The 23,462-nt window shown below is 31.5% G+C and overlaps 2 protein-coding genes across 2 annotated transcripts; one reads left to right on the plus strand and one right to left on the minus strand.

Moving 5' to 3' along the window:
• The first annotated feature begins 39 nt into the window (after nucleotides 1-39).
• On the plus strand, nucleotides 40-7,013 carry LOC117118016 (leucine-rich repeat-containing protein 72-like). The gene is made up of 6 exons (XM_033262515.1): nucleotides 40-190; nucleotides 936-1,009; nucleotides 1,746-2,017; nucleotides 2,461-2,550; nucleotides 3,267-3,471; nucleotides 4,673-7,013. Exons 1-6 carry the CDS (start codon nucleotides 173-175, stop codon nucleotides 4,842-4,844), a joined length of 831 nt encoding a protein of 276 aa, XP_033118406.1. The 5' UTR covers nucleotides 40-172; the 3' UTR covers nucleotides 4,845-7,013.
• Nucleotides 7,014-8,822: 1,809 nt separating this feature from the next.
• LOC117118017 (forkhead box protein N4-like) lies at nucleotides 8,823-22,250 on the minus strand. Its single transcript, XM_033262516.1, has 5 exons — nucleotides 21,244-22,250; nucleotides 19,464-19,506; nucleotides 13,327-13,519; nucleotides 11,104-11,324; nucleotides 8,823-10,693 (listed from the first exon to the last, which is right to left on the minus strand). The coding sequence occupies exons 1-5, from the start codon at nucleotides 21,945-21,947 to the stop codon at nucleotides 10,496-10,498; spliced, it is 1,359 nt and encodes a 452-aa protein (XP_033118407.1). The 5' UTR covers nucleotides 21,948-22,250; the 3' UTR covers nucleotides 8,823-10,495.
• Nucleotides 22,251-23,462: the final 1,212 nt, after the last annotated feature.

Raw genomic sequence — 23,462 nt, forward strand, 5'->3', positions numbered from 1 at the left:
CTTTAACGTTTGTTTGTTTGCTTTGTGTGGTGTGGTGGTGTCAAGCAACAAGAGAGCAGACGACAACAAACAATCTGTATTTATTGGTTTTTGGAGAATGTGATTTGATTCATTGGAAAAACTTGCAATGTAATATATAAAAGAGGAATTTTAGGTCGGCCATTAGAGCACCATGGTGGAGGTAGAACAGGTAAAGTGCATCGTCACAGATTAACTTTGTAATACTGTATATAATAATCATTAACCAATGTAGGCCTAAGTAGCTAGGCTAGGGGCCCCAGGTCAGAATGGCAACTGGGCCTGGTTATTAATTATAGGCCTAGAAAGGAGCAGGCATGGTCTGTTCATTCATGCCTAGGCCTACCCTAGCTAGGTCTAGGCCCTCTTATGTATTTTATGAATATATGAATGAATTTAAATTCATTAAATTTATTCAGGAATAATTTAAAAAGCAATTAATTCATTACCATGATAAATAATCTATTCTTTATTGCATTACTATTAGGATTATGATAATAATTAATATTTATATTATTTAAAAAAGGGATTATTGAAATGTGGAATATTCAATTTGTCAAAAATAATAAAACAAAATATTATTTTTGCAAAAACTTTTTTTTTATTATATATTTTTATGATAAATAAGTTTTAGTCTAAGTAGGCCTATTACTGATCTATTAAAATACATTGCATTTGTATAATATTTGTGAATAAGATTTATTCATTTTGAAGCTGTAGTAAGAATAAAGAGCATTATGCAAATTAAAACCTTGTATGTTAATTTGTGAATTAATTTCATATAAGCTGCTGCTTAGGGTATAACTTTGAAAGAGCTGTTTTTTACATTCACCATGCCATGGTTTGATACAACTTCTACATTTAGCTAGATGATTTGGCAACAAGCATTAACACCATATTCTTATCAAATTTTACAGATCGTCGCGGAGCAGATGCGGTCACAGGGTATTCTCAAAGACCAGGATGTCACCCAGCTGTACATGGCCAATAGGTTAGTACTATTTGTCATTTTACAATTTTTTAAAGAAATTATACTATTATTACTTGTAAATAATTATTGATAAACGTTAAATTATTTTATATAAATTATATTTTTAATCATAATACTGTAATTTTGCATTTATAAAATGTTTCTATGAAAAGTAAAAAAAAAATTGCCTTCCACAATCCAATTAAAATATTGTACATGACTTTAATAAATTGGCAATTCACAATATGACACAACAATGTAAAACCTCATCCCTGGTAATGTTTCAAGTTTGTCATGCCAGTACAGTCAGTCGCATATTATCCTACCAAAGGTACCCCGGCCGTGTGAACTTTTGGGCGGAGAATGACAGAGGAACATAATAATTCTGGTGTAATTATTATGTACATTGTTTTGGAAAGAGCAGAAGAACACAGAGCAATATGCACATTAACCAGGTATATTGAACTACAACCTTAAGTTTGAATGCTCAAATCCCAATAATTGTATCACCTGTTCACACCAAGAAAAAACAAATTATTGTGAAGATGTTAAAATAATTTGAAAGCAATTACAAACTCAAGCCCTGTTTGGACTATAACTTTATTTGGCAATAACATGAGAAGTTACTAAATATGGTCATGATGACATAACATCATGACCATAGGGACATCATGACTATGCAACAGTTTTTTGTCAAAGACAATTTGATAGTGTGGACTATGCTTTAGGCTTATTATCAATTTCTTTTCAATCACAGGAAGTTGACCAAAGATAGAGATCTGCAACTATCACGATTCAAGAACTTGAAATATTTATGGTTGAACGGAAATCGCTTGCGTCATATCGGTTGTATCACCAGGAACTTCCATATGACAGAGCTCTACCTACAGGACAATGAACTGGTTGATATATGTGGAGCGGTTGCACATCTCACTTGCCTTCACACCATCATGCTCCAGAACAACCAGTTGACTAAGCTGGAGCAGACTGTAAAGGAATTCAAAGCAATGCAGAACCTAAGAGTCCTAAGTGAGTTTCAATTTGTACCATATGTAGGCCTACAGTAAAAACAATTTGGGGACAGAATAAAAAATATCAGTAGGACTGGAGTATGCCATCACTTCCATCTCCAAAATATTCATGTCTGTTTGAAGAGAGCAGCTGGTGGTAGCCACTGTGTGCTCGCTGAACTGTGGAGATCTCTTGGTCCCCGGTTCAATTACCATTGCTGCTCTCCTTGTATTTTAGCAGGTATTAATGCAAGATTGTGCACCGTCTATGTGCACATTAAAGAACGCAGTACACTCTTCGGAAAAGAGTAAGGGGATTGTCTCCTGGTGTACTGCCCAATCACCACCAGAAGGACCCCACCGGATATAAGTTTTCAGGCTATCATGGGTTATCCTTGGTGTTTATACTGAATAGCTCCATCCATTCATGTTATTAACCTTGTTTTCTATTTATATCATTAGATCTATCAGGAAACCCTATTGCCCAGGAGCCAGAATACCGATTCTTTGTGGTATATTATGTGCCATCCCTGCAGCTTCTTGACAGAAGTGGTGAGTTGGTCTTCAAAATTGAAAATAATTTTACTGGTTAGAAAGCCCCGGAAATCATTGGGAAATTTGTATATTGAGCCTTCCTTAAATGTAGATTGGCTTACCCGAAGAAATTAGTAAATGCTCTCCTTTAATTTAACACTTCCTCCAAAGATTATTTTCTTCAGCTTACTTCAAAGTTACTTAATTTGATGATTCTCTGATAATTATTTTTCTTTTAATTGAGTAGGTATTGTGAAGGTCTTTATCCTTGCCTCCCCTCTTTCTCAACCTATTTTCGATTTCCCGTTTTCCTGAAAAACATTCTCAACTACTGAATTTTAATCCATCTACTCGCCTCCTCCACCTTTCAACCCTGCCCACAAACTGTTGGAATTTATTTATGCTTATACTGTATATACATCATGTTTGGGGGTGGGTTTTATTATTATTTTTAACAGTGTTTTTGTGATTGTAATTCTTGCGGATATTGGCCCTTGATATTTGAAGCACAATAAAATTTAATTGAACATGACAAAGTATTTACTTTCTATTGGCTTGTTTATATACTCAAACTGTATTTCTTTGTACCTGGTGAAAGTATTGGAGTTGAAGCATCCCACCTTCAAGTATTCAGACATTGTCTTAAACCTGTTACTAGAATCTGTTCTTGTCAATTGATTTGAACACAAAATCAATGATTTTGAACTGCAAGTTTTTTTTGTTCTTTCTTTCAGAGGTGTTAAAACAAGAGAGTGACACTGCTGCTCGGTATTACAACCAAGACCGTCAGGCTCTTCTAGATACCATTTCATTTGGGCGAAGGTGGCCTCCTGGTCCTCCTAGGCAACAGGGTAGTGCAGCGGTACCACCTTATCACCAAGTTAATAACCAGAGATACAGTGCTAAGCCAGTACCTGCCCTGACCGACAGTGCCCTAAGGTAAGTCTACGAGATTTGATTTCACAATCCTTTGCTTGGTAGAGCGGCATGGTTAACCTGATGAACACTTTTTTATAGATAGATATTATATAGGATTGAATGCTACAAAAATGAATTTTGACAGTAACATTATAAACAATACTAGAATATTGTGGTTGTGCTTCTGAACATTGAAAAAGCATTTTTGTAAGGTCATGTCCAATGGACACGGCAAAACCTTGGTAATCTTGAATTGCTTATTTTTTTGTTCAGTTATCAATCTATCAGTCAAAAGCTTTATTTATTCAAGAAAAAAATATACATTTAAAACTCATTCACCTCTAAGATGGCGTTCTTCCATGGGGTTGTGATATTTAATTACCAGGGGTGCATTTGGGGGGGGGGTACTCCCCCTTTTTGAAAGTAAAATTAAAAACAGAAAGAAAGAAAAAGAAAAACATTGATCGCCCAAAACGCCTCGGAGATTATTTTTTGGCGTCTAGAATACAAAAATTTCGCCGGGACATGCCCCCAGACCCCCTAGGGTAGTGTTGACTACATCAGCCCCACTTTCAAGCTCCGATTTTGGAAATTTCTGGATCTGCCCCCAAGAAATCAACCTTTAAGAAACAAACGATGTCTTTGAGTACTTAGTAGTTGAGTTTCTTCTACTTGAGTGTCTACATTTTTTTGTGGTTTACAAAACATTTTCAATTTTTTACAAAACAATTTCAATTTTCAACTCAGTTTTTCAAAACTGTTTTTCCCCTTGGCTATGATTGAATACTCAATGAAAGTTTTTATTACTGGAAAGTATTACATACGATGCATAATTCATGAGAAAATTTAGTATTATTCAGGGAAGGAGAAGAGCTTTAGCACCCCCTCCCCTGTAAGCGAAACATTTATAAACATTTAATAAAATTTGATTTTAAGTGGTGCTGATAGATTTTAAAATGCTTAATAAAGCTATTCATGTTTGTTAAAGAAGAAAGCCAAAGATTTTTCTCTCACTTTATTCCCTTTCTGACATCCCCTACTCCCAACCCCATGTTGGGGTATGTGCTAGATAGACAGGTCAGGTTGTTTCCACAGGCATTGAAGGCAACAGAAATATGAGGTTATTAAAGATTAGGCAGAAAATTTGCTTAACACTGAGCTATTCTTGATGGTTCAAGACAGCTATATCTTATTAACGTCACTGGTGCACTTGCTATTTCAGTACCGAAGGTGGAGTTAGTGAAACGTCAGAAGATGACCGCGTAATGAGACACTCTGTGATGCAATTCTCAACGGTTGATTGGTCTAAGGTGCCAAAGTCACAAGAACGACGTATTGGTGATTCAAACACGAAAGATAGTAAGGGACAAATCATCACTGTGCAGTTCAGATAAACAGCGATAGCGATCACCATTATTTTCAAGGGGTTGGTACTATATGACTGGATCTTGCATTCGATAGACATTTAAATGTCCACATCGGTGACTATATTTATTCCATTCACAATCTCCAACCATCATCGGTGACTATATTTATTTCTCAGGCATTTCACTATCATTTCTGGTGACTAACTCATTCCATTGGCATTTACGATGAGATATGTTGACTGTTTTCTTCCACTGACATATTACTAATTGTAGCAACAGTGAATATATTAAATATGTTTGAAATTTGTATTACCTCATGGACATAATGTACTATCTGTATGAGTGACTTTTTTATTCCAGACATTTTTACTATCACTGGTGACTATATTTATTCCATTGAAATATTACTAATAGCAGTGGTGACTTTATTAAATGTTATTTGAAATGTGTATTATTTCATAGACATACTATCTGTATGAGTGACTTTTCCATTCCATAGATATTTTTACTGTCATCGTCAGTGACTATATTTCTAATAGGCATTTTAATATCATCTCTGTTGACTATTTTATTCCATTGACATTTGCCATTAAGCTATGGTGACTATATTACAGTAATGCATTTGAATTGTATGTTGTTATTCCATAGACATACTATCGGTTTTGGTGACTATTCCATTGCATTTTAAATATTTTACCATCAGCATCAGTGATATTGTAATGTCTGTCTTGGTGTGTGAATTTTCTAAAGATATTTGACAAGGAGTTTCTACAGTAGTATTTCTTCCATTGACATTTTACTCTCAGTATCAATGTTTATTCCATATACATTTTAATACCAACTGCAGTGTTTATTTTGCCAAAGATATTGTAAAATGAGCTTCGTTGACCTTAGTTCTTCCATTTGCATTTTACAGTTGGCATCGGTGACTATAGGCCTACTTGTTCCATTAACATTGTACCATCAGTATCTGTATACAATACATTTACTATTATATTTTACTATGAACTTGGATTAAATTTGTGTTAGTATTTACTGTACTTCCATAAATCTTATAATGAACTCTATTTTTAATAGGTGTTATAATAATAATATAAGTAACTATAATAATATTTTTGTTCAGGAAAATTTATGAAAATATCTACTGTATTTTCAAGCCAAATGCACACTACACATAGTTTGTTGACCGTAATCAGAAATAGTGTTTCCCTTTGACAATTTGCGGCACATGACAAACTTTTGTTTTAGTTTCATGTTTTGATGAAGCACATCATCTTGTCAGTTACATGAGCACTAAACGCTCGCTTGTTATTCAACTCTCAATTAGCGTGTTAAGATGTTTAAACATTTGTTCAGTGCATACCAAAAAAATATTCGGTGATATGTTTCTGCATTTGGCTTTTAAACAATATACTAGAAGACAGAAGTTGCCATTTACTACTACGGTTTTCATTGATTATATTTTTTAATACAGCATCCTTTGACATTTGCTTTACATAACTTTTTGTATTTGATACTGATAACGTTAAATTTAGATTCATCTATTTATATACAACTTTAATAATTTCCAGGTTGCTTTCTGCTTTTTATATTTTAAGTGTTTTTTAGACTATTTATTTTTCTATGGCTGACATAGTCTTTTAGAATGTGCAACATGTCTTTTATTTAGGATGCATCATCTCATTGATGGTGATTTGGTACACTTCTTCCAGTCTTGCATTTAGGATGCAGGCCCTTGAGTTGGTGGTTTCTAGCATGTAAATGTGGAATTTCATCATCCAAATTCAAGCGCTTGGTGTAAAGCTTGCATTTAAACTTCCCATCTTTGGCAAGGTATATTTCCTCTCTTAATGACAAATGTCAAATCAGGACAGAAAATGTGTATTATTTCAGTGATATTGTAATGTCTGTCTTGTGAACTGTAAATCAGGACAGAAATTATTGCACATTGTGTACTATGTGATATTTATGCCTGGTTTCTTTAAAATCACTACGTGGCAATCCCTGACACAACCAACCAATCAGCATCACCAAAATCTAACCGCGATAGCATGTAGCGATTGTATGGAAACCTAGCTTTACTTTTAACAGTGATCAGGGCAATAATATGACGAGTGGAGAATTGTTATTTATATTACAATATGTGTGTGTTATATTATTTAGTAATAAAGAAAAAGAGTACATTTGTTTTTTGAAGCAGAAATAGGTTTTTTATTTGTTTCCAACATGATCTCAAGGTAGAAAAAGAATACAAGCAAGAATGATTTATACAATGTTACATTCTTATGTATAAAAAAAAACAAGAATGCTTTATACAATGGCACATTCTCATGTGTATAAAAAACATACTTTAGTTCTATGTCAAATGCTTCTTTTGTGACTATACACAATAATCATACAACAAATCTAAGATAGAAAATTTACAATGAGTTAAGTTGATTTACCCCCACTCATCAATATTCAATAACACTTTCTACATACAAAAGAAATAATATAGCAGTCACATACATAAACAAAAACAGCTTCAAATTGTTTTGAATAAAGTGAACAGGCTTGAATAAAAAAATATTCAAATAATCACAAACCAAATGCAACATTGATTGCTAATACATGGTTTAAGAAAACTCTCACATATTTATATCGAGTGGGAATTTGCTTAAACAAGGCATATGTTTATTACTGTATAACAGTGTACAATAAAAAATCTGCACATTTTCTTACTATATACATTGCAGCATTAAATGCCAACAAACTAATAAAATCACATTCCCTGGTTCTGATTGGGAGGGGAGGGTTGAACAAGCAGAAGGTGACCCTTCAGGGGTTGTGACAACCTAGAAATATATTAATACCCCAAGGAATACATCTTTCTCAGTGTGTGTGTCTCAACCCCCAAGAGGCATGTCACTATACCCTACACACCATGTGTTGATTTAAAACACATAGTAAAGAGTAGCAACTAATGCTAGGTCACTGAACTTTAGATGCATAACCTAATTTTTGTCTACATGCATTAGTCTGCAGTTTCATTTCTAAAATTAAAAAAAATGTCCAATCTGAAATCATGAAGCATTTATATCAAAGTTTACTTATAAACAATCGAAAGAAATTAATTATGAAAACAAAGAATTAATTTTACAAACAGTATACAGCACTTTAATCGATTGACAATTAAAAAAAAAAAATATTACAGTATCACAACACCAAAAACCACTTTTGTTTTCTTTATTATTTTTTTTTTTTACAAAAAACACTTTTTAAATATGTGTAATACTGTGTAAATCGATAAAATACTTATTGTGTTTTCTATTACAATTTGATACCTGCATATAATATATTACATTTCAAAAAATGTAATAGCACTCAACATTTTTACCAAATAATTGAGGTATATACTGTATTGTGCCTCCAATGACTTATTTTTTAGCATACATTTTCTTAAGTCATTAAAATATTTATTTCCAAGAAAAAAAACCCATTTCACATTTTAAATTTTTGAATACTGTTTTGAAGCACCAACAAGTTCTACTGTTGAAATATTCATTATTATATAATCTGTGCAACATAAAAATTATTTACTGTAGCATGTTATATTGTTCATTGCATCTACTATGAGGCAAGACTTTTTTTTTTACACCTTGTTTAGCAAACCCACCAAATGTAAATATTGATTTCAAATAAAAATAAAATTTAATTTTTGGCCAATTAGCACACCCACCACCAAGAAAAAGTGGAAATTTGATATAGAAATAAAAGTTTTTCTTTATTTTTATTATGCCCTCTGCTGCCTTGAAATCGCACAAGTAAGACATGTATATTTCTTCCTAATATATAAATTTGAAGCATTTTTAACCATCCTATTTTACATTCATTTTCTCCTCCATCTTGGGGTTTTTGGCATAACTACAGTATTTGCTAACAAAATTTTATTTTTATTCCGCCCTCCTCCGATGATATTTAAAAAAAATAAGTACGCAAAACAAGGAATAAAAGAAGTCTCGCCTAAACATTATCTGTGCAACACATTTAATATAGCATTAAGTGTCCAACATCGTTCATTATTTATAGCATTGACTATACAACCTTGTTCATTATCATTTACTATAAAATACGATACAGTATTTATGTGTGCATTGTCTGTCATTTGAAATTCACTATTAGCATGATATTGCATAGTGCATGCTATTACTTTACTATATAGCATGAGCTATGAAACACTGCCCATAATATAGCATGTTCATTGTCACTTCTCATCTATTTCAGCAATAGCTGTGCAACAGAGTTCATGATCAGAGCAATGGTTTGTAGCATAGTCTGTTTGTTATTGTATGCGAGTTGATGGCAAGTTTATACTAAACATCAATTCAATTATAATTTAATATCACTTATTTAAAATACAGACAAAACCATATCTGGCTATGAATTCACACAATGTTTATCTCATAAATTCCCTAATTCCAACTTGAAAAGTAAAATAACATGGTTAATTTCTTCAATAAATTTATTAAACAGCAAATTCAGTTGAATAATGTGGATGCATGTGCAGTTCATTAAATTGATTACAGTACAGTATCAAATTATTTTAATAATAGATCATTTTATGCACTCTAATTTAATATTTACAGCTGGGCTACAATATACAAGTTGGCTCACTCACACACAAATATAAACTGTTATTTGTTTTACCATTCTAAAAGCATTGCATCATGAGTAACAGTCACATTTGTTCAGATAGTAGTCACACCGTTGATAAAATCTACTTAATAGATATAATCTATCTAATAGAAAAAATCTATCTATAGATACAATCTATTTATAGATGTGTTTGTATGTGACCACTTTCAAATACCTGGGTTTTTTTTCTGAATTGTGTTTATTACTATCATAACAATTTTGAAATATAAATGAGAATTACCATTTGTACTTCATTTTTTAAATATATATTCTTGGTTTGAAATTATTAATGATTTCTGAAGGTGTATTGATCTAGATCATGATCAAACACACAGCGTCTGCATAGATGACACATTAAACCTCCACCCCACTTCTACCCCGTTTATTTATGACAAAAGTTGCATGTTTAGAATCCAGGATTCGTTTCTATGTACATGCCAGGAATGTTGTGAATTTTTAAATGTTACTTTACATGATTAAAATCTTTAATACTATGTACAAATTAATATCATAATTTTGTTTATGAAATCTATTTAAGATAAAAAAAAAAAATCTGTGGATAAACAACCCACATATTTTCTATTTCATAATGCACACTTATTGCAGTAAGAATTCATTTTTGAAATATTGAGGGTGTTAAAAATAACGCTAAAGTTAAGAAAAGTCCAGAGACAATATTAGGAAATAAGGGCATATTTTTTTCACTAATGTCTAGTTTGGATCAGTTTTATTCAAAAGAATATAATTTGATTCTCAGTTTATTAGTTGACATTTCACATCTCAAATTACGACAAAATCCAATGTGAATTATTAACTAAATTTATCATTACACTGAAACCAAATACATGAGTTTAGATAAGGACCGGAGAAGTCCCTTGATTTTTATACATTTCTTAGATCAAAATTAAACTTCCATAAAAGATACTTTAATTCCTGTTTTGAGTTGCTATCCACGATTCTTTGGTGAAATACAGTGGCCTGTGATTGGACCATTCCCTTCATTGTCACATGTAAGCGGTAACCGATGGCCTACTAGGGCTACTGAACGTGTACTGCGAGTCAAGTCCGCTGTGTAGACTATGAGAGCTATCCTTGACTGGTGAGGTATCGAGAAACGCTGCTGCAAGGCTGACTGGAAATGGAGTTGTAACAGGCAGGTCCATACTTAGCGTGTCATAATTCATATTGTCCAAGATAGTGTCCTGTAAGAAAAATAACAATAAGAAATTATAAATTTTCTTCCAACTTCCAACATAAAAATTTACGCTATTGTTTTGTGGGACCAACAATATCCAAGGTGTGGGGCTTAGCAGAAAGTTCCATTAAGCCTCATATAGGTAACACTTAGCCAAGAGTTTGTCAGACTCCACAATGTTTAATAAGGATGTTTAATGGTGTATGTGTCAGACATGTTATCGAACAACAGTGTGTCTTTCCATGCTTTTGACATCTCGAAATTCTCAAAATACTTGACGACTTTAGATGAAAGTAGATCAAATAAATTGTCTGTTGAGACAAATTTGATGCTTGGCTTTATTTTCACTATACAGTTGGTAAGCATTGTTTATGTAAATGAAGTTAATTAATTATTCATGAGTAAAAGTCAACTTACTTGAAGGCCAAGTTCTAAGTGAGTGTCAAGCGATAGGATGTCAGTGTTCATGAAGTCGTTGGCAAGAGTTGTTGTGGTTGGGGCACACGTGGTGGTCAGTGCTGGAGAGGACATAACAACAGTGTTGCTACTACTACTGTGTTTAGATGTTGCCTTCGAAGGCTTATTGGGAGAAGCCCCAGGAAGACCCTTGGTTCCATTTTCTATGCTAGGAAGATCCTCTGAAAAGATAAAAAATGTACGAAAATTAATACATTGAATTGCATAAAAAGCTAGTAAAAAGGATCAATTGTTCAATTATAACACAATTTAATCAATCCTAAAATAATTTATTAATTGCATTAAATTCCTCTTTTTTTCATGCTACAATCCCTTTATTGGAAGATTCCATTGTATATCAGGGGGAAAATATTTTATACATTGTTGTATATAACAAAGTAAGCCTATGTGGTGCATAAATATTATAACTATTTACAGTACCAAATATTTCAATACAGCTCAGTATCGAGGGTTCAGGTATTTTTTTTTGTCATCACACAATACTGACGCATTTTAACATACAGTATACAGATGACATTTAAATTTGAAGGAAGGCATATTGTATTCATTTCTAAGCCTTAAGCCTGAGTGAAATACACAAACACTATTTATACAGTTGTACTGTATTATACAATTATAGTAATTTTGCATTTTGTGTCAATCTAAACTGTAGATATTATCAGTAATTTTCAAACCCATTACTTATACAGCATTACGATAATAAATCAACAACAAATATTTTGATTTTAATTCATATCATCAGTATATCCAACTGGTAGCAAAATAATAATATTTTAATAAATTTTAATGCTGATTGATTGATATTGATGATGATAATATTGGTGTTCAATTATGGAAATTTAAAAACGTACTTGCCCAAGTCAAATCCAAAATGGCATTGAAAAATTGTTCGACTTGGATCAAATTTAACTTACATCGTTAAATAATGGAAAACACAACAATTTGCCATGTAAAATAAGATGACTTAGAAATTATTCGAGTCAGGACAAGTTCGACTTAGGCAAGTTCAATTGTATACTGTACTGGAATGCAATATTGCGACGATGACATAATTAATGTTGAATCCCAACTTCATGGCGTGTGTTTCACTACTTGGAGTATGTATTATACTTTCTTATCCAAGATTAATTACCTTTGTTTTGAACAGCAAAATTTAAAATACAGCTTTATTTCGACAAAGTTATATTTGGCAATTTAATATATTTTTTTTTCAGCAAAGTAGGCCTACCGTACCAGTTTCATTGTAACAAAGATTTAAATAGCAATTTACAAACTTTTTTTTCCAGCAAAGTAATAGAAGTTTTATTTTAACAGAGGTAATTGGCAATAATATATTATTGTTTCAGTAAAATTCAAAGGTACCAGTTAATTTAAAACATTCAAACAAATAACAGATAAGCTCATTACAGCCAATTAACAATCATCTAATACGTTAGTTTAGAGTAGAAGATTATTTTGAAATTTTAGGGCTTGGTTCAGACCTGTCAAGGCTCATGCATCTCATGGGAAATTCGCGCATTTAACTTCAAGCGAGGCCTACTGTATATATTCTCACACATTACAGAATTTCTTCAAATTATATCTTTTTAATGTGCTATTTTCTCAAATCAAGCATACAACATGTAGTGTACAAACTAACACGACTTATCAGCGATAGTGATCCCGTAGCGATCGTCACAGTGTTTGACGCCGTCTCAGCAGAAACTAAAGAAAACTAAAATGAGATGTCAAAGTGGCACTCGGAATCAATGCACTGTATTCACTATAAAGATGTATGTTATATCAACACTAGACTGTATTTTCCTTAAAGTTTGTGCCCTCCCGCACAATTTTCAAAAAATGCCGAAATCTCAAGCAAGCCAGTGTGAGACCCTTGACAGGTTAAGAATGGTTTTCTTAAATTGTTATTTTAGAATGCTTAAGGACCTACTGTACGATCCACAACTTGCTGTATATTAAAGGCCAAAAAAAAAAATGGGGTTTCTTTCTGTCTTTTCTCTTGGGAAAAACGCATCATCCCACATATTTTATCATTTATTTATAAATGCAAATGACTATCCAGGGATGTCTATCCATGGCATAAATTTAGGTCTAGATATACTGCGTGTGTTGTAAGTTTGAACTACGGGGAGCATGACTAAACAATAAAATGGATGAATTTACCTGGACAAGCCATGGCTCGACGGATTCCAGCTGGATCTTTCTTTGTCCACTTTGACACTTCTTCCTCCATCTTGGCAATCTTATCTGGATTCAAAGCCCATAGGCACCCCTTCCTACTTGATCCCGAACTGCTTTGGGGCTTCTCGATCTTGGCAAAGCATTTGTTAAGTGACAAATTATGCCGCACAGAATTCTGCAATTGCAAAAAAAATAAAAAAATAACCTCCAAAATTAAAATCCATGTCTTTTTTTATCATCTCAACTTGACATTTAAAAATTCATATCATAATACCATTTCAAATTTGCAATTCTAGGAAGGACAAATTTAAGCAACAAAAAAAAGTAAGCAGTAGGGAGAAAACACTGTAATTTATTACCTTTGCTTTCAAAATATCTATAAATAATTTCCAACAAAACACAAATTTAGGTTTACATGCAAGCTTAGATAGTAGTAAATAATTTAGTTGCTCAATTGTTTGTCTTTTTAGAAATTTTATTATTTAATTAAAATGATACAAATTCTACCCCCAAAATTATAATGGAATATGCCAAATAAGAATATGCCATTATTTCTCTCAGAATAATAATGGAGTACAAAAATAGTCAGAAAGCTCATTGTAGTTTAGACAATAAGGGAAGACCATTAAATGACCTTGAATGAAATTGGTCAATGAATGGCCATCAATGAATGACTGACTGGATGACCCTTTAGATTCGATTTAGTTCACTGTTAGGAATAGTCTTTGTTTTTTTTTTTTTATTCTTTATGAAAAAAAATAAAATGAATAAATGAGACTACATAATTAATAGGAAAGTGAGAATAAATACCATCATCCAGACAAATTTTAAAAATTAACTCCACAGTTATAGCATTCCTGATGATGACAAAGACATAATTAATGTTGAAATATTGAATCCCGACACGATAGCGTTCATTTCGATACTTGGATTATGTATTATACTATCTTATATGAGATTAATCAGTGGACCTTTCAGTTTATAGCTACAGTCTGAGTAACGCCTAAATTAAGTGTTACTTTACCCCCCTTCTAACTGAAAAGTTTTGTATATATGAAAAATATAATAGCTGCATACCGACTAGTCCTAGTAAAAAAACCAAATAAATAAAACCTTCTCCATTCAAGCCAGTAAAAGTAACACATTTCTCAAATGATAATTTATTGAAAATAATAAAACTATTAAATTTTTAATTTAGTAGTTTCAAATTTTAATGTTTATAATAAAAAAAATAAAATAAACATTTGTTAATAGATTATACATACAATCAAAATATGAGTACTGCCAAACAAGGAACTAATTGTAATTAAAAAAAATAACACTTTAATAACTTGATAAAAAATTGTTCAATAATGTATCATTGCATTTTTGTTAACACATTTCAATTTCATGGTAAATGTATTTTATATTTTTATCAATATATTATAAAAATCAATAAAAAATGTTCATCAATTGAAACTGGTTTTTTCCTTATTATTATTGTTAATCATTATTTTCTGATTGGTAATTTGTGAAACTTCGTGCACTCTATCAAGTATTCTGACCTTGTCATCAGTGACACAGTGAACTACTAATGTCACTTTAATATTTACAACATCGGAGCATTACTCAGCATATTGTTATGTTCTGTTTGGTCACAATGTGTTTTTCCCAATCTATATTCACATTATATTTATCATGTGTAAAAATAAAGGTAGGAGAATAATCTATAACTTGCATCATCTTTGTCCTGAATTGCATATATTCAATACAAAGGGTTACTTAAAATTGTACACCCGAGTGTATAATGCTCAGGCTGTCATCCATTCTTTTTGGCCAATTAAATAATCATCAAAAACAATGGAAAATCAAGAGGATTACAGAAGACTTCCTATTATTATTTGTACTGATAAAAACTGCGACCACACCCTCTGTTCCCCTTCCCCTCATGAATAAAATCCTGAATTTTCCCCTCCCAGGCTACTATCATTATTATTATTACTCACTATTCAGTCAATTATTAATAATACAATGTTACGTAACACAATTACATCTTTTGTGAATTTTATTCTATGGCTTAAATAAATTATAAATAAATAATTTTTACACATGCAATATAATAATTTGAATTATTATTTCGGTTTATAAAATACCCAATACAAATATTTATAACAAATTAATATGATTATTAATACCGTATTAATCTTGAACACAAAAAATTGGTTCAAATTGAGAAGATCTTTCTAAGCCCCATCATACAATATATTATTAAAAAAGATTAGATAATAAATAATTCCAAAATAAATAATTTTTTATCCTCTACAGATAATTATCATAATTTATGCATTGCTTGTCAATTTTCATGAATCATGTATATCTTTTTACAGTACACAAGAATTTGGTTCAAATTGAGAAGACTTTTCTAAACCCCATCATACAATTATATTATTAAAAAAAGATTAGATAATAAATAATTCCAAAATAAAATATTTTTTTCATCCTCTACAGATAATTATCATAATTTATGCATTGCTTGTCAATTTCCATGAATCATGTATATCTTTTTACAGTACAGTACAACTGCAATGCACTTGCTTAACCATAATATTTTTCCATCATCGTGGATATGGATCAGTGAACACAAATATAGATCAATAACAAATATTGAGAGCAGGTGTTTTTCTGGAAGAATACACTCTGACCAATCCGAATGATTTACTTTGATGACATCATCAATGAGTCACAGATCACAAGGGAAATCAACCAATCAGCTGCAAGCACCTGGATTAGATCAGTATTAGGTCAGAGGTGAAGTGATATGTTGCTTTTTGTTTTTAGACCCTCAGTGGAATGTTCCAAAGGGCACAAACAAAGGGTTGAATCATCCATTGTTACTAGATATAGATAGGCTAAATAAAAGAAAAATACGGACAGGAAGGAGTGGTTAAAATTACTAATTCATATTACAACTGCAATTAGTAATTCATGACAAAGGAAAACAGAGGGTGGAGTTGATGGCTCAAAATGACACATTTAAAACCAATAGAAATTGTATTGTTGTTAAATTTGGTGAACTGTAATCAGCCACTTGTTATTATATACACTTGTTGTACTCTATTGTAGAACCTCCATTATTAGGAATTACTGTACAGTACTTATTGTAATTCTTATCACACTTACATTTCAATCCCTTAAGTCAAAACAACATTGACATAATTAAGAGAAATGGAAAGATATAAACAAAAACATCTGAGCTAAAATTATAAAAATGTAATGATTGTATTTTTTTATATAATAGGTAACCTGTTCAGAAATTTTTTATTTTCATATTAAATTTTACTGCAATTAATGTATAATTTGTTTGTATTAATAAATTTATATACTATTACTATGAATTTTGTTTTTTACATGAGTTGAGGACCCATTCTCAATACTTTCCCTCTTGTGGTCTTGTAATTCTTGTGTATTTATTAATGCAGTAGATAAAATAAATAAATGAAAATATTTTAAAATCTAAATACAGTAAGAACTATCACTTTTTTTGCAACTCAAATTATGTATTCTGTACTTATTGTGCTATTGAGAAATTTAAAATGTTTATATGACAAGTTTTCCCAAATCCCATATATCATAACACATAAATACTAAGAGAAAATTTTTATTTTTAGTATTAACAGTGTGTTGTTATTGCAACAGGCCTACTGTATGTTATAATGACAGTTCAGTAATTTCTTATTTCCTTTCGCACATGTGCAATATTAGATACACGATACTGTGTCGCCTCACTTACAATTCAAATTTAATTTATCATCAAGAAGGATTAAACAACATATCAACAGAATAATTATATCACACTAAGTTTGAAACTTACATCTTAACATGGTGCTATATTTAATATTATTATCTGAAGGATTCGTGTGCTGAGGTTTTTTTTTTGTTTTGATTTACTTCCAAATTGATATTAAATGCGAATTATCATTTTTGACACATTCATAAATTACAAGTCAGTCTTAAAATTCAGTCAAGACTCCCATTATGAAAATAATAAATAATTGATTGTTTAAATTCAGATATAAAAGACACAATAACATTTTAAGTCATTGTGGTTCCAAAATTAACCTCAATTTAATTTACAGGTACATTATTTTAATGATAATTTTAATATATATAATATTAATAACTTGGTAATAATTTTTCCAAATATTACACTACAGTACTATAGAGGCATAGGCTGTAGAGGGTAATAACCTATAATTGTGGTTAATTAGATGGAGTGATTAATGACCCTTCAAATTTCTATATATTCCACTATAATCATAAACCTCAGTCACAAACATTATCCAACGAAGTATTTTATAACATTTGCACATTTTCTATTTACCTCCTTATTCATAACATTTACGGCATTGTTTTCAATTCTAAAATCACTGGGGTTCTTTTTTAATAATAATGTGAGAATTTTTTATACCCGAACCCGCCGCCCACAAATAATGATAACAACAAAAATTTACACCAAAAAAAAATGGAAATTTTAGAAAAAAATAATTTAAGTTTTTCTTTATTTTCATTATGCCCTCCATTGCCTTGAAATCTCCATAGATACTTTCTTCCTATTTATATAAATTTAAAGGATTTAACCATCCCATTACTACACTGTTTACATTTATAAACATATAACAAATTTGCGGTACACCATGTGTGAATAAAAGAATATGGTTTTTATTAAGGTAAAAACCACTGGTTGGTTGTCTCTGGATGATTTTAGCAAAACTCTTGAGACAACCAACCAGTGGTTTTACCTTAATAAAAATCATATTCTTTTATTTACACATGGTGTACCGAAAATTTGTTATATGTTTATTGATACTCGCCATGCAAACCTTCAAGAAATATGCTGTTTACATTTACCAATAAGATTTTATATTTATTTTCCCCTCTGTCTGGATGATTTTAGCAAAACTATTTGCTAAATAAGAAAACAAAAATTTATTTTTATTTTTTTTCCCACCCTTCTCTGACGATCTTTAAAAAAAGTTAACGAAACAAGGAATAAATATAAAGTCTCGTCTAAGTATCAAGTACTATATTTTTTAATGCTATTATTTTTTATAAATACTCCACTGTAATCATAAATCTCAGTCGCAAACATTATCCAATGAAGTATTTTATAAAATTTTCATTTTCTATTTACTAATTTTGTTTCTTGTAAAATTACATTTTTTTTTATGTTAAGCATCAAGTACAGTACCACATTTTTTAATGCTATATTATTTTTTAATCTTTTTTAATCTTTTTTTTTTTGTTTTTGTTGTTTTATTTATTTTTGTCTCGACACTGGGTTTGAGAACGCATAGAGAAAAATTGTATACATTATATTAATATTATTTTTACTCATTTAAAGAAAAATTGTAAAATTTATAAAGAAAATAGAAGGTACAGAAACATGCCTTGTTTCAATGAATTAATGTAGTATACAATTTTTAATAATAAGAGAAGGGTGTGAACGAATGGGTGGGCAATCCATTCATTTAGTTCTGAGTTGAATTCAAATTACACAATAGAATTTGCTCATTTATTGTACTCATGCTATCAGTTATATTACTGATAACAAATGGTTTATATATGGTGATTATAGCCTCTTGTACATCTATTTAATACAGAACTTAATAGTCCAGTACACTTTCTTAACTCTTTGTTTCTAGTGATGAATTAAGATGTAGAGTATGTGGAGACTACTGTACAGTTATTTATTTATTTTAATTGAGCTGGCAATCTATGCTAGTAGTCGTCTTTTCTGAATAACCTTCTAATAATTATTTCTGTAATGGTAATGGTCTTCCATATACAGTAGCGCATACTACAGTGTAATGTCTCTATACACTATGATACCCAGTTTTAAGACTAAAAAAAAAGAATAGAACTGTACAAGCATGTAGTTAGTTTGTTTTTACGATCACTATAGCAATTCTCAGTCACACAAACATCAATCACTCAACTATTTACGTAGAAAATGAAAATAAAATCAATTTTAAAAAAAAGCTTGGTGCTGTTCGTCTATAATTATTACAGGTATTAAACAAATAATGGATTATCAATTATCAATTTTTAACCCAAAAAAAAAACAAAAACAATTTACAAACCTTCCAACCATCTGGAGCTGTCTTAAAGTAAGGGAAATTCTCACTGAAAAGAAAAAAAATATTTATGATTATTAATATTATTTAAAATACTAGATACATTTTACTATATAACTTCATATTCTTTCCCTCCAATGATTTTCTCACCATCACTTTTAAGTTGCCTAACTAATAATACACCTTGCTTATACTGCCTTAATGTTACCCCTCCCCCGTTCAACATCTCCACTTCAATCCACGGTTATTGTAACCTATTTCTATCCCATCCCTCTTTCCTATAGCTCCATCCAAGGTTACCCTGCCCCTAATCCCTCTGTCCCCATCGTATGTCTTTCCATAGCCCATTTAAGACTGCTTAAATCTCATTTCTGCACCCAGTGTTGCTCAATTCTTTATAACATCCTTCCCTCTGTCAAATATCCCTCTCTCTACTTTCACACTAAGTGTTACTATAACACAGTATTTGTATCTCGGCCATCTCTCCTCTACCCGAGTATTATTATTTCCTTAACCATCCCTATTCATCAGGTGTTGTTATTTTTTACATACTTCCGCTCGTCCATTTCCAAACAATTTTATTTCCTTATCCCAATCCTCTCTGAAACTCCATCCCATTTTATGTATTTGTCCTGACCCTCTTCTAAATCCAGTTGTTTCAATTTCCTTATCCAGCAACACTAAATATCTATTTTAACTTTTTTATACTGTAGGTGAGGACAGTTATCAATCTTAATTATATTATTATTGTGAGTAAATAAAATCATTTTCAGTCAGTGAGTACTGCTACATCAAAATGATTTTGAGAATTTAATGTTCTTGTCCAAATTCAACCAGAACTATGCACCATAAATACAGATTCCCCCAGATTTAAAAACAAAATTCTAACACATGCATGAACTTTTGCAATGGGAAAACTTGCACACAAGTTACTGCAGGTCAAGTGATAGCCAATGAAACTAAAAGGGGAATTCCCTTTTCTCAATTCTTCTGTAATAAGAGAGGGTGTAATCACACTTTGTCTATAAAAAAAAAAAAACCTTTTCCACATAATTTTTGTGCTTCAAATATATATTTGACATGAAGAAATGGTTACATTGTTACCTGTTGGGTGGGAGAGATAATTATCTGCAGGAGGATGACACACTAGTGACAATTTGGAATGTATTGATTTTAGTTCAGTAAACATACAGTACAGTATGCGTAATACATACAGTAATCCAATATTTAACTGTGCAATGCATACCACTCAGTTATGTACCTACATTCAAATTCAACTTGGCATAAAAATTCTTATGTAATTAAATCATTTTAATTTTTATAAATTTACATCGGTCTTTCTTTAAAAAGAGCTGTATAAATATAAATATGTTATCTCAAATTGTAGAATAACTTGTTTTGGAGCTTTTAATTATAGATAATTGTCTTTCTAATTTATAAGAATTTCTCCCTGGTTATAGCTGTAAATAATAATAATATTTATAATACGAATTTACACAAAAAAATGAAAAGAATGCTAAAAAATACTGTTTTTATGCTTCACTTCATTATATCCACAAGTGAGAACTTGTGTAACATTTATAAATTTAACAATAATGCATTACAGCACTGCACCATTAGTTACTCACACAGCCTAATTTTTATATAATATGCTGCAATGTAAATAAAAATATATGAATTTAATTACACAAATTAACATGAAAAAAAAAAACCACATAAAAAAAAACAACTTAGAAAAGAGTTTGCCAGACATCAATTTTTTTTCATTCACCTAAAAAAAACTTACCACATAAATGCATATATTTCACTAACGGGCAAACATCCAGTTTTGCTATTTTTTAGAGCCATCGTTATCAAACAACTGTAAGAATAAGCTGGTTTCGGATAAACCTTTTCTTGCGTGTTATCAGAGGGCTGGGGTTCGATTTTTGTATGCTTTCCATTCTGAACGGTACCATTTTGTATAACATGAATGTTTGAATTTATATAGTGTTGCTGGAGCTGATATGGAACCTGACTATTTAGAATTTGCTGGCTAGCTTGTTGCTGTGCAAAATTCTGAGCTTCCAAGGCACTTCGAACGGTTTGATGTTGCTGTGGTGGCTGACTGGGCCTACTTACTTGCTGTTGTTGAACCCCATTTTGTTGATTTAAAAGAAAATCTAAAGTAACTGGCGATCCTGTTTGTGGATCGACAAGTAAATTATGAACGTCCATGGCTGAAGAAAGCTGCGAGAAATCCAAGCTGGTTGACGAGCCGTTTATTCCGTTCTGCAGCCATGACAGGTTGATGAGTTCTGTCGAGTCGCCTGCTATCTCGTTGGAGTTAGAGTTGCAGTTACTTAAATCGATCGTATCTACAGTTCCAGCAAAATGAAGCTCTGTAGCCGCTGATGATGTGCTCAATTGGGCTGAATTTAATATTTGATCCATTTCAGTTCTTACCTCTGCATCAAAAATATCACTCATTTGACAATCGTAGTACTCCATTTTGAATCTTCGCGTACGATATCGGAAACAGCTGAGATGGAGTTTTTCAAATTCCCAGCGTAGGTTTAAAATTGTAAACACAACACGTTACTACTACGTACAATTTCTACAAATCCATGCGATATTCGTGTATTTTCCACCTACCAACATTTGCACAACATAATGAAGATTATTGCAATCAAGTTGATTATAAATTCCAGTTCATTCCGATACCAAAATGAATAAAGAATTGTAAGAAATATTAACATCAGACAGGTCCATGATAGTAAAAATGGAATCTACTACAACCGTTAGCGAGGACAAAAGGTTAGTGGCATTTAAAGGGCTACTTTTGATTGGCCAACGGTACATGACATAATTAATTGCTCGGCTGTGATTGGCTGATGTCGTTAAATGGCCTACCTTTGTTATTGGGTGGGGAAACATTTATTTTCGCAGAACTCAGCGAGACTGCGGTGCTAATCCCACGGCGGGAAAACGAGTGTCAGTCAGCTATTTTGCAGAAAAGTATACCCAGCTTAATAATTTGATTGAAATTATTCGTCATTTCATTTACAATACTTTTATTAGTTGGTCGTGAGTACGAAAATAAAATGTTAAATATCACTCTTGTAAACTTACAGTAGCAAACAGAAATGTGTAGTTAGCCTACTAATCTATTTTTATAAGCCCGTATTTTCTGTTTCGTAGCCAAAACTGCCAACGGGTGCTATACTAGAAGTTTACTATGAATGAATTAGCCATCAGGTATTACTATTAGCCCACTAGGCCTATTTCAAAACCTAATACAAAGGATCAAAAAGTGTGGTTGGCAATACTAAATCGAATACAAACTTGAAAATAAAAATGAATTGTTTGTATACATTTTAATAAATAAATTATAAATAGATTTTAACTGGTTTTCTCGCCCCTCATTAAGTTTATAGCATATTCTTTTATCTGGCAACAAAAGTTATGTTCGTAGTATGTGAAAATGTTGGTTTTTTTTTCATCTGTTGACTTTACTGATTGTCAGCGTAATTATGCCTTTGAACATTATCTCATTTGACCTCTCTGGTTATCTGTGGTGATTTATGACCCTTTAACCCTTCATAAATCCAAACTGAAGATATATAAACCTACACAACTACTTTTGGGATGCGATATGTTAGGTATGCATGGGACAAACGAAAAAAAAATACTCCCAGGCCTATTATTATGTTGCTTTTTATGTCATAGGCCTATGTTCAGCATGTAAACATAGGGGTGACAAGTAGTTGGCTAGACTATTCTCTGTGTTTCCACAGGACCATAAGTTAATATAAAACAATTTATTATACAGTTTGTACGTGTGGTGGCGAGGGGGTGTGTAGGCCTATGTATCTAGCCTATGTCTATTTGTATGTAGACGTGTGTAATACGCCTACAATGTATATATATGTTGGACTATATATAGGCCTATATATATTATATATATATATCATCAAATGTACATATACAGTGTTTATCATATACGACAGTATATATATATATATA

This window comes from Anneissia japonica, unplaced genomic scaffold (assembly GCF_011630105.1).
Source record: "Anneissia japonica isolate Jap-2015-1 unplaced genomic scaffold, ASM1163010v1 scaffold785_len581690_cov155, whole genome shotgun sequence".
In the NCBI taxonomy this organism is placed as follows: Eukaryota; Metazoa; Echinodermata; class Crinoidea; order Comatulida; family Comatulidae; genus Anneissia; species Anneissia japonica.

Excerpts from the sequence above, each read along its gene's own strand:
- LOC117118016 (XM_033262515.1), top strand. Across the intron at positions 1,010-1,745 it reads CAGCTGTACATGGCCAATAG|GAAGTTGACCAAAGATAGAG; the intron begins GTTAGTACTATT and ends TTTCAATCACAG. Across the intron at positions 3,472-4,672 it reads CTGACCGACAGTGCCCTAAG|TACCGAAGGTGGAGTTAGTG; the intron begins GTAAGTCTACGA and ends TTGCTATTTCAG.
- LOC117118017 (XM_033262516.1), bottom strand. The coding sequence starts at position 21,947 with ATGGAGTACTACGATTGTCAAATGAGTGATATTTTTGATGCAGAGGTA. Across the intron at positions 19,507-21,243 it reads GAAATATATGCATTTATGTG|TGAGAATTTCCCTTACTTTA; the intron begins GTAAGTTTTTTT and ends TTTTCTTTTCAG. Across the intron at positions 13,520-19,463 it reads CAGCTCCAGATGGTTGGAAG|AATTCTGTGCGGCATAATTT; the intron begins GTTTGTAAATTG and ends TTGCAATTGCAG.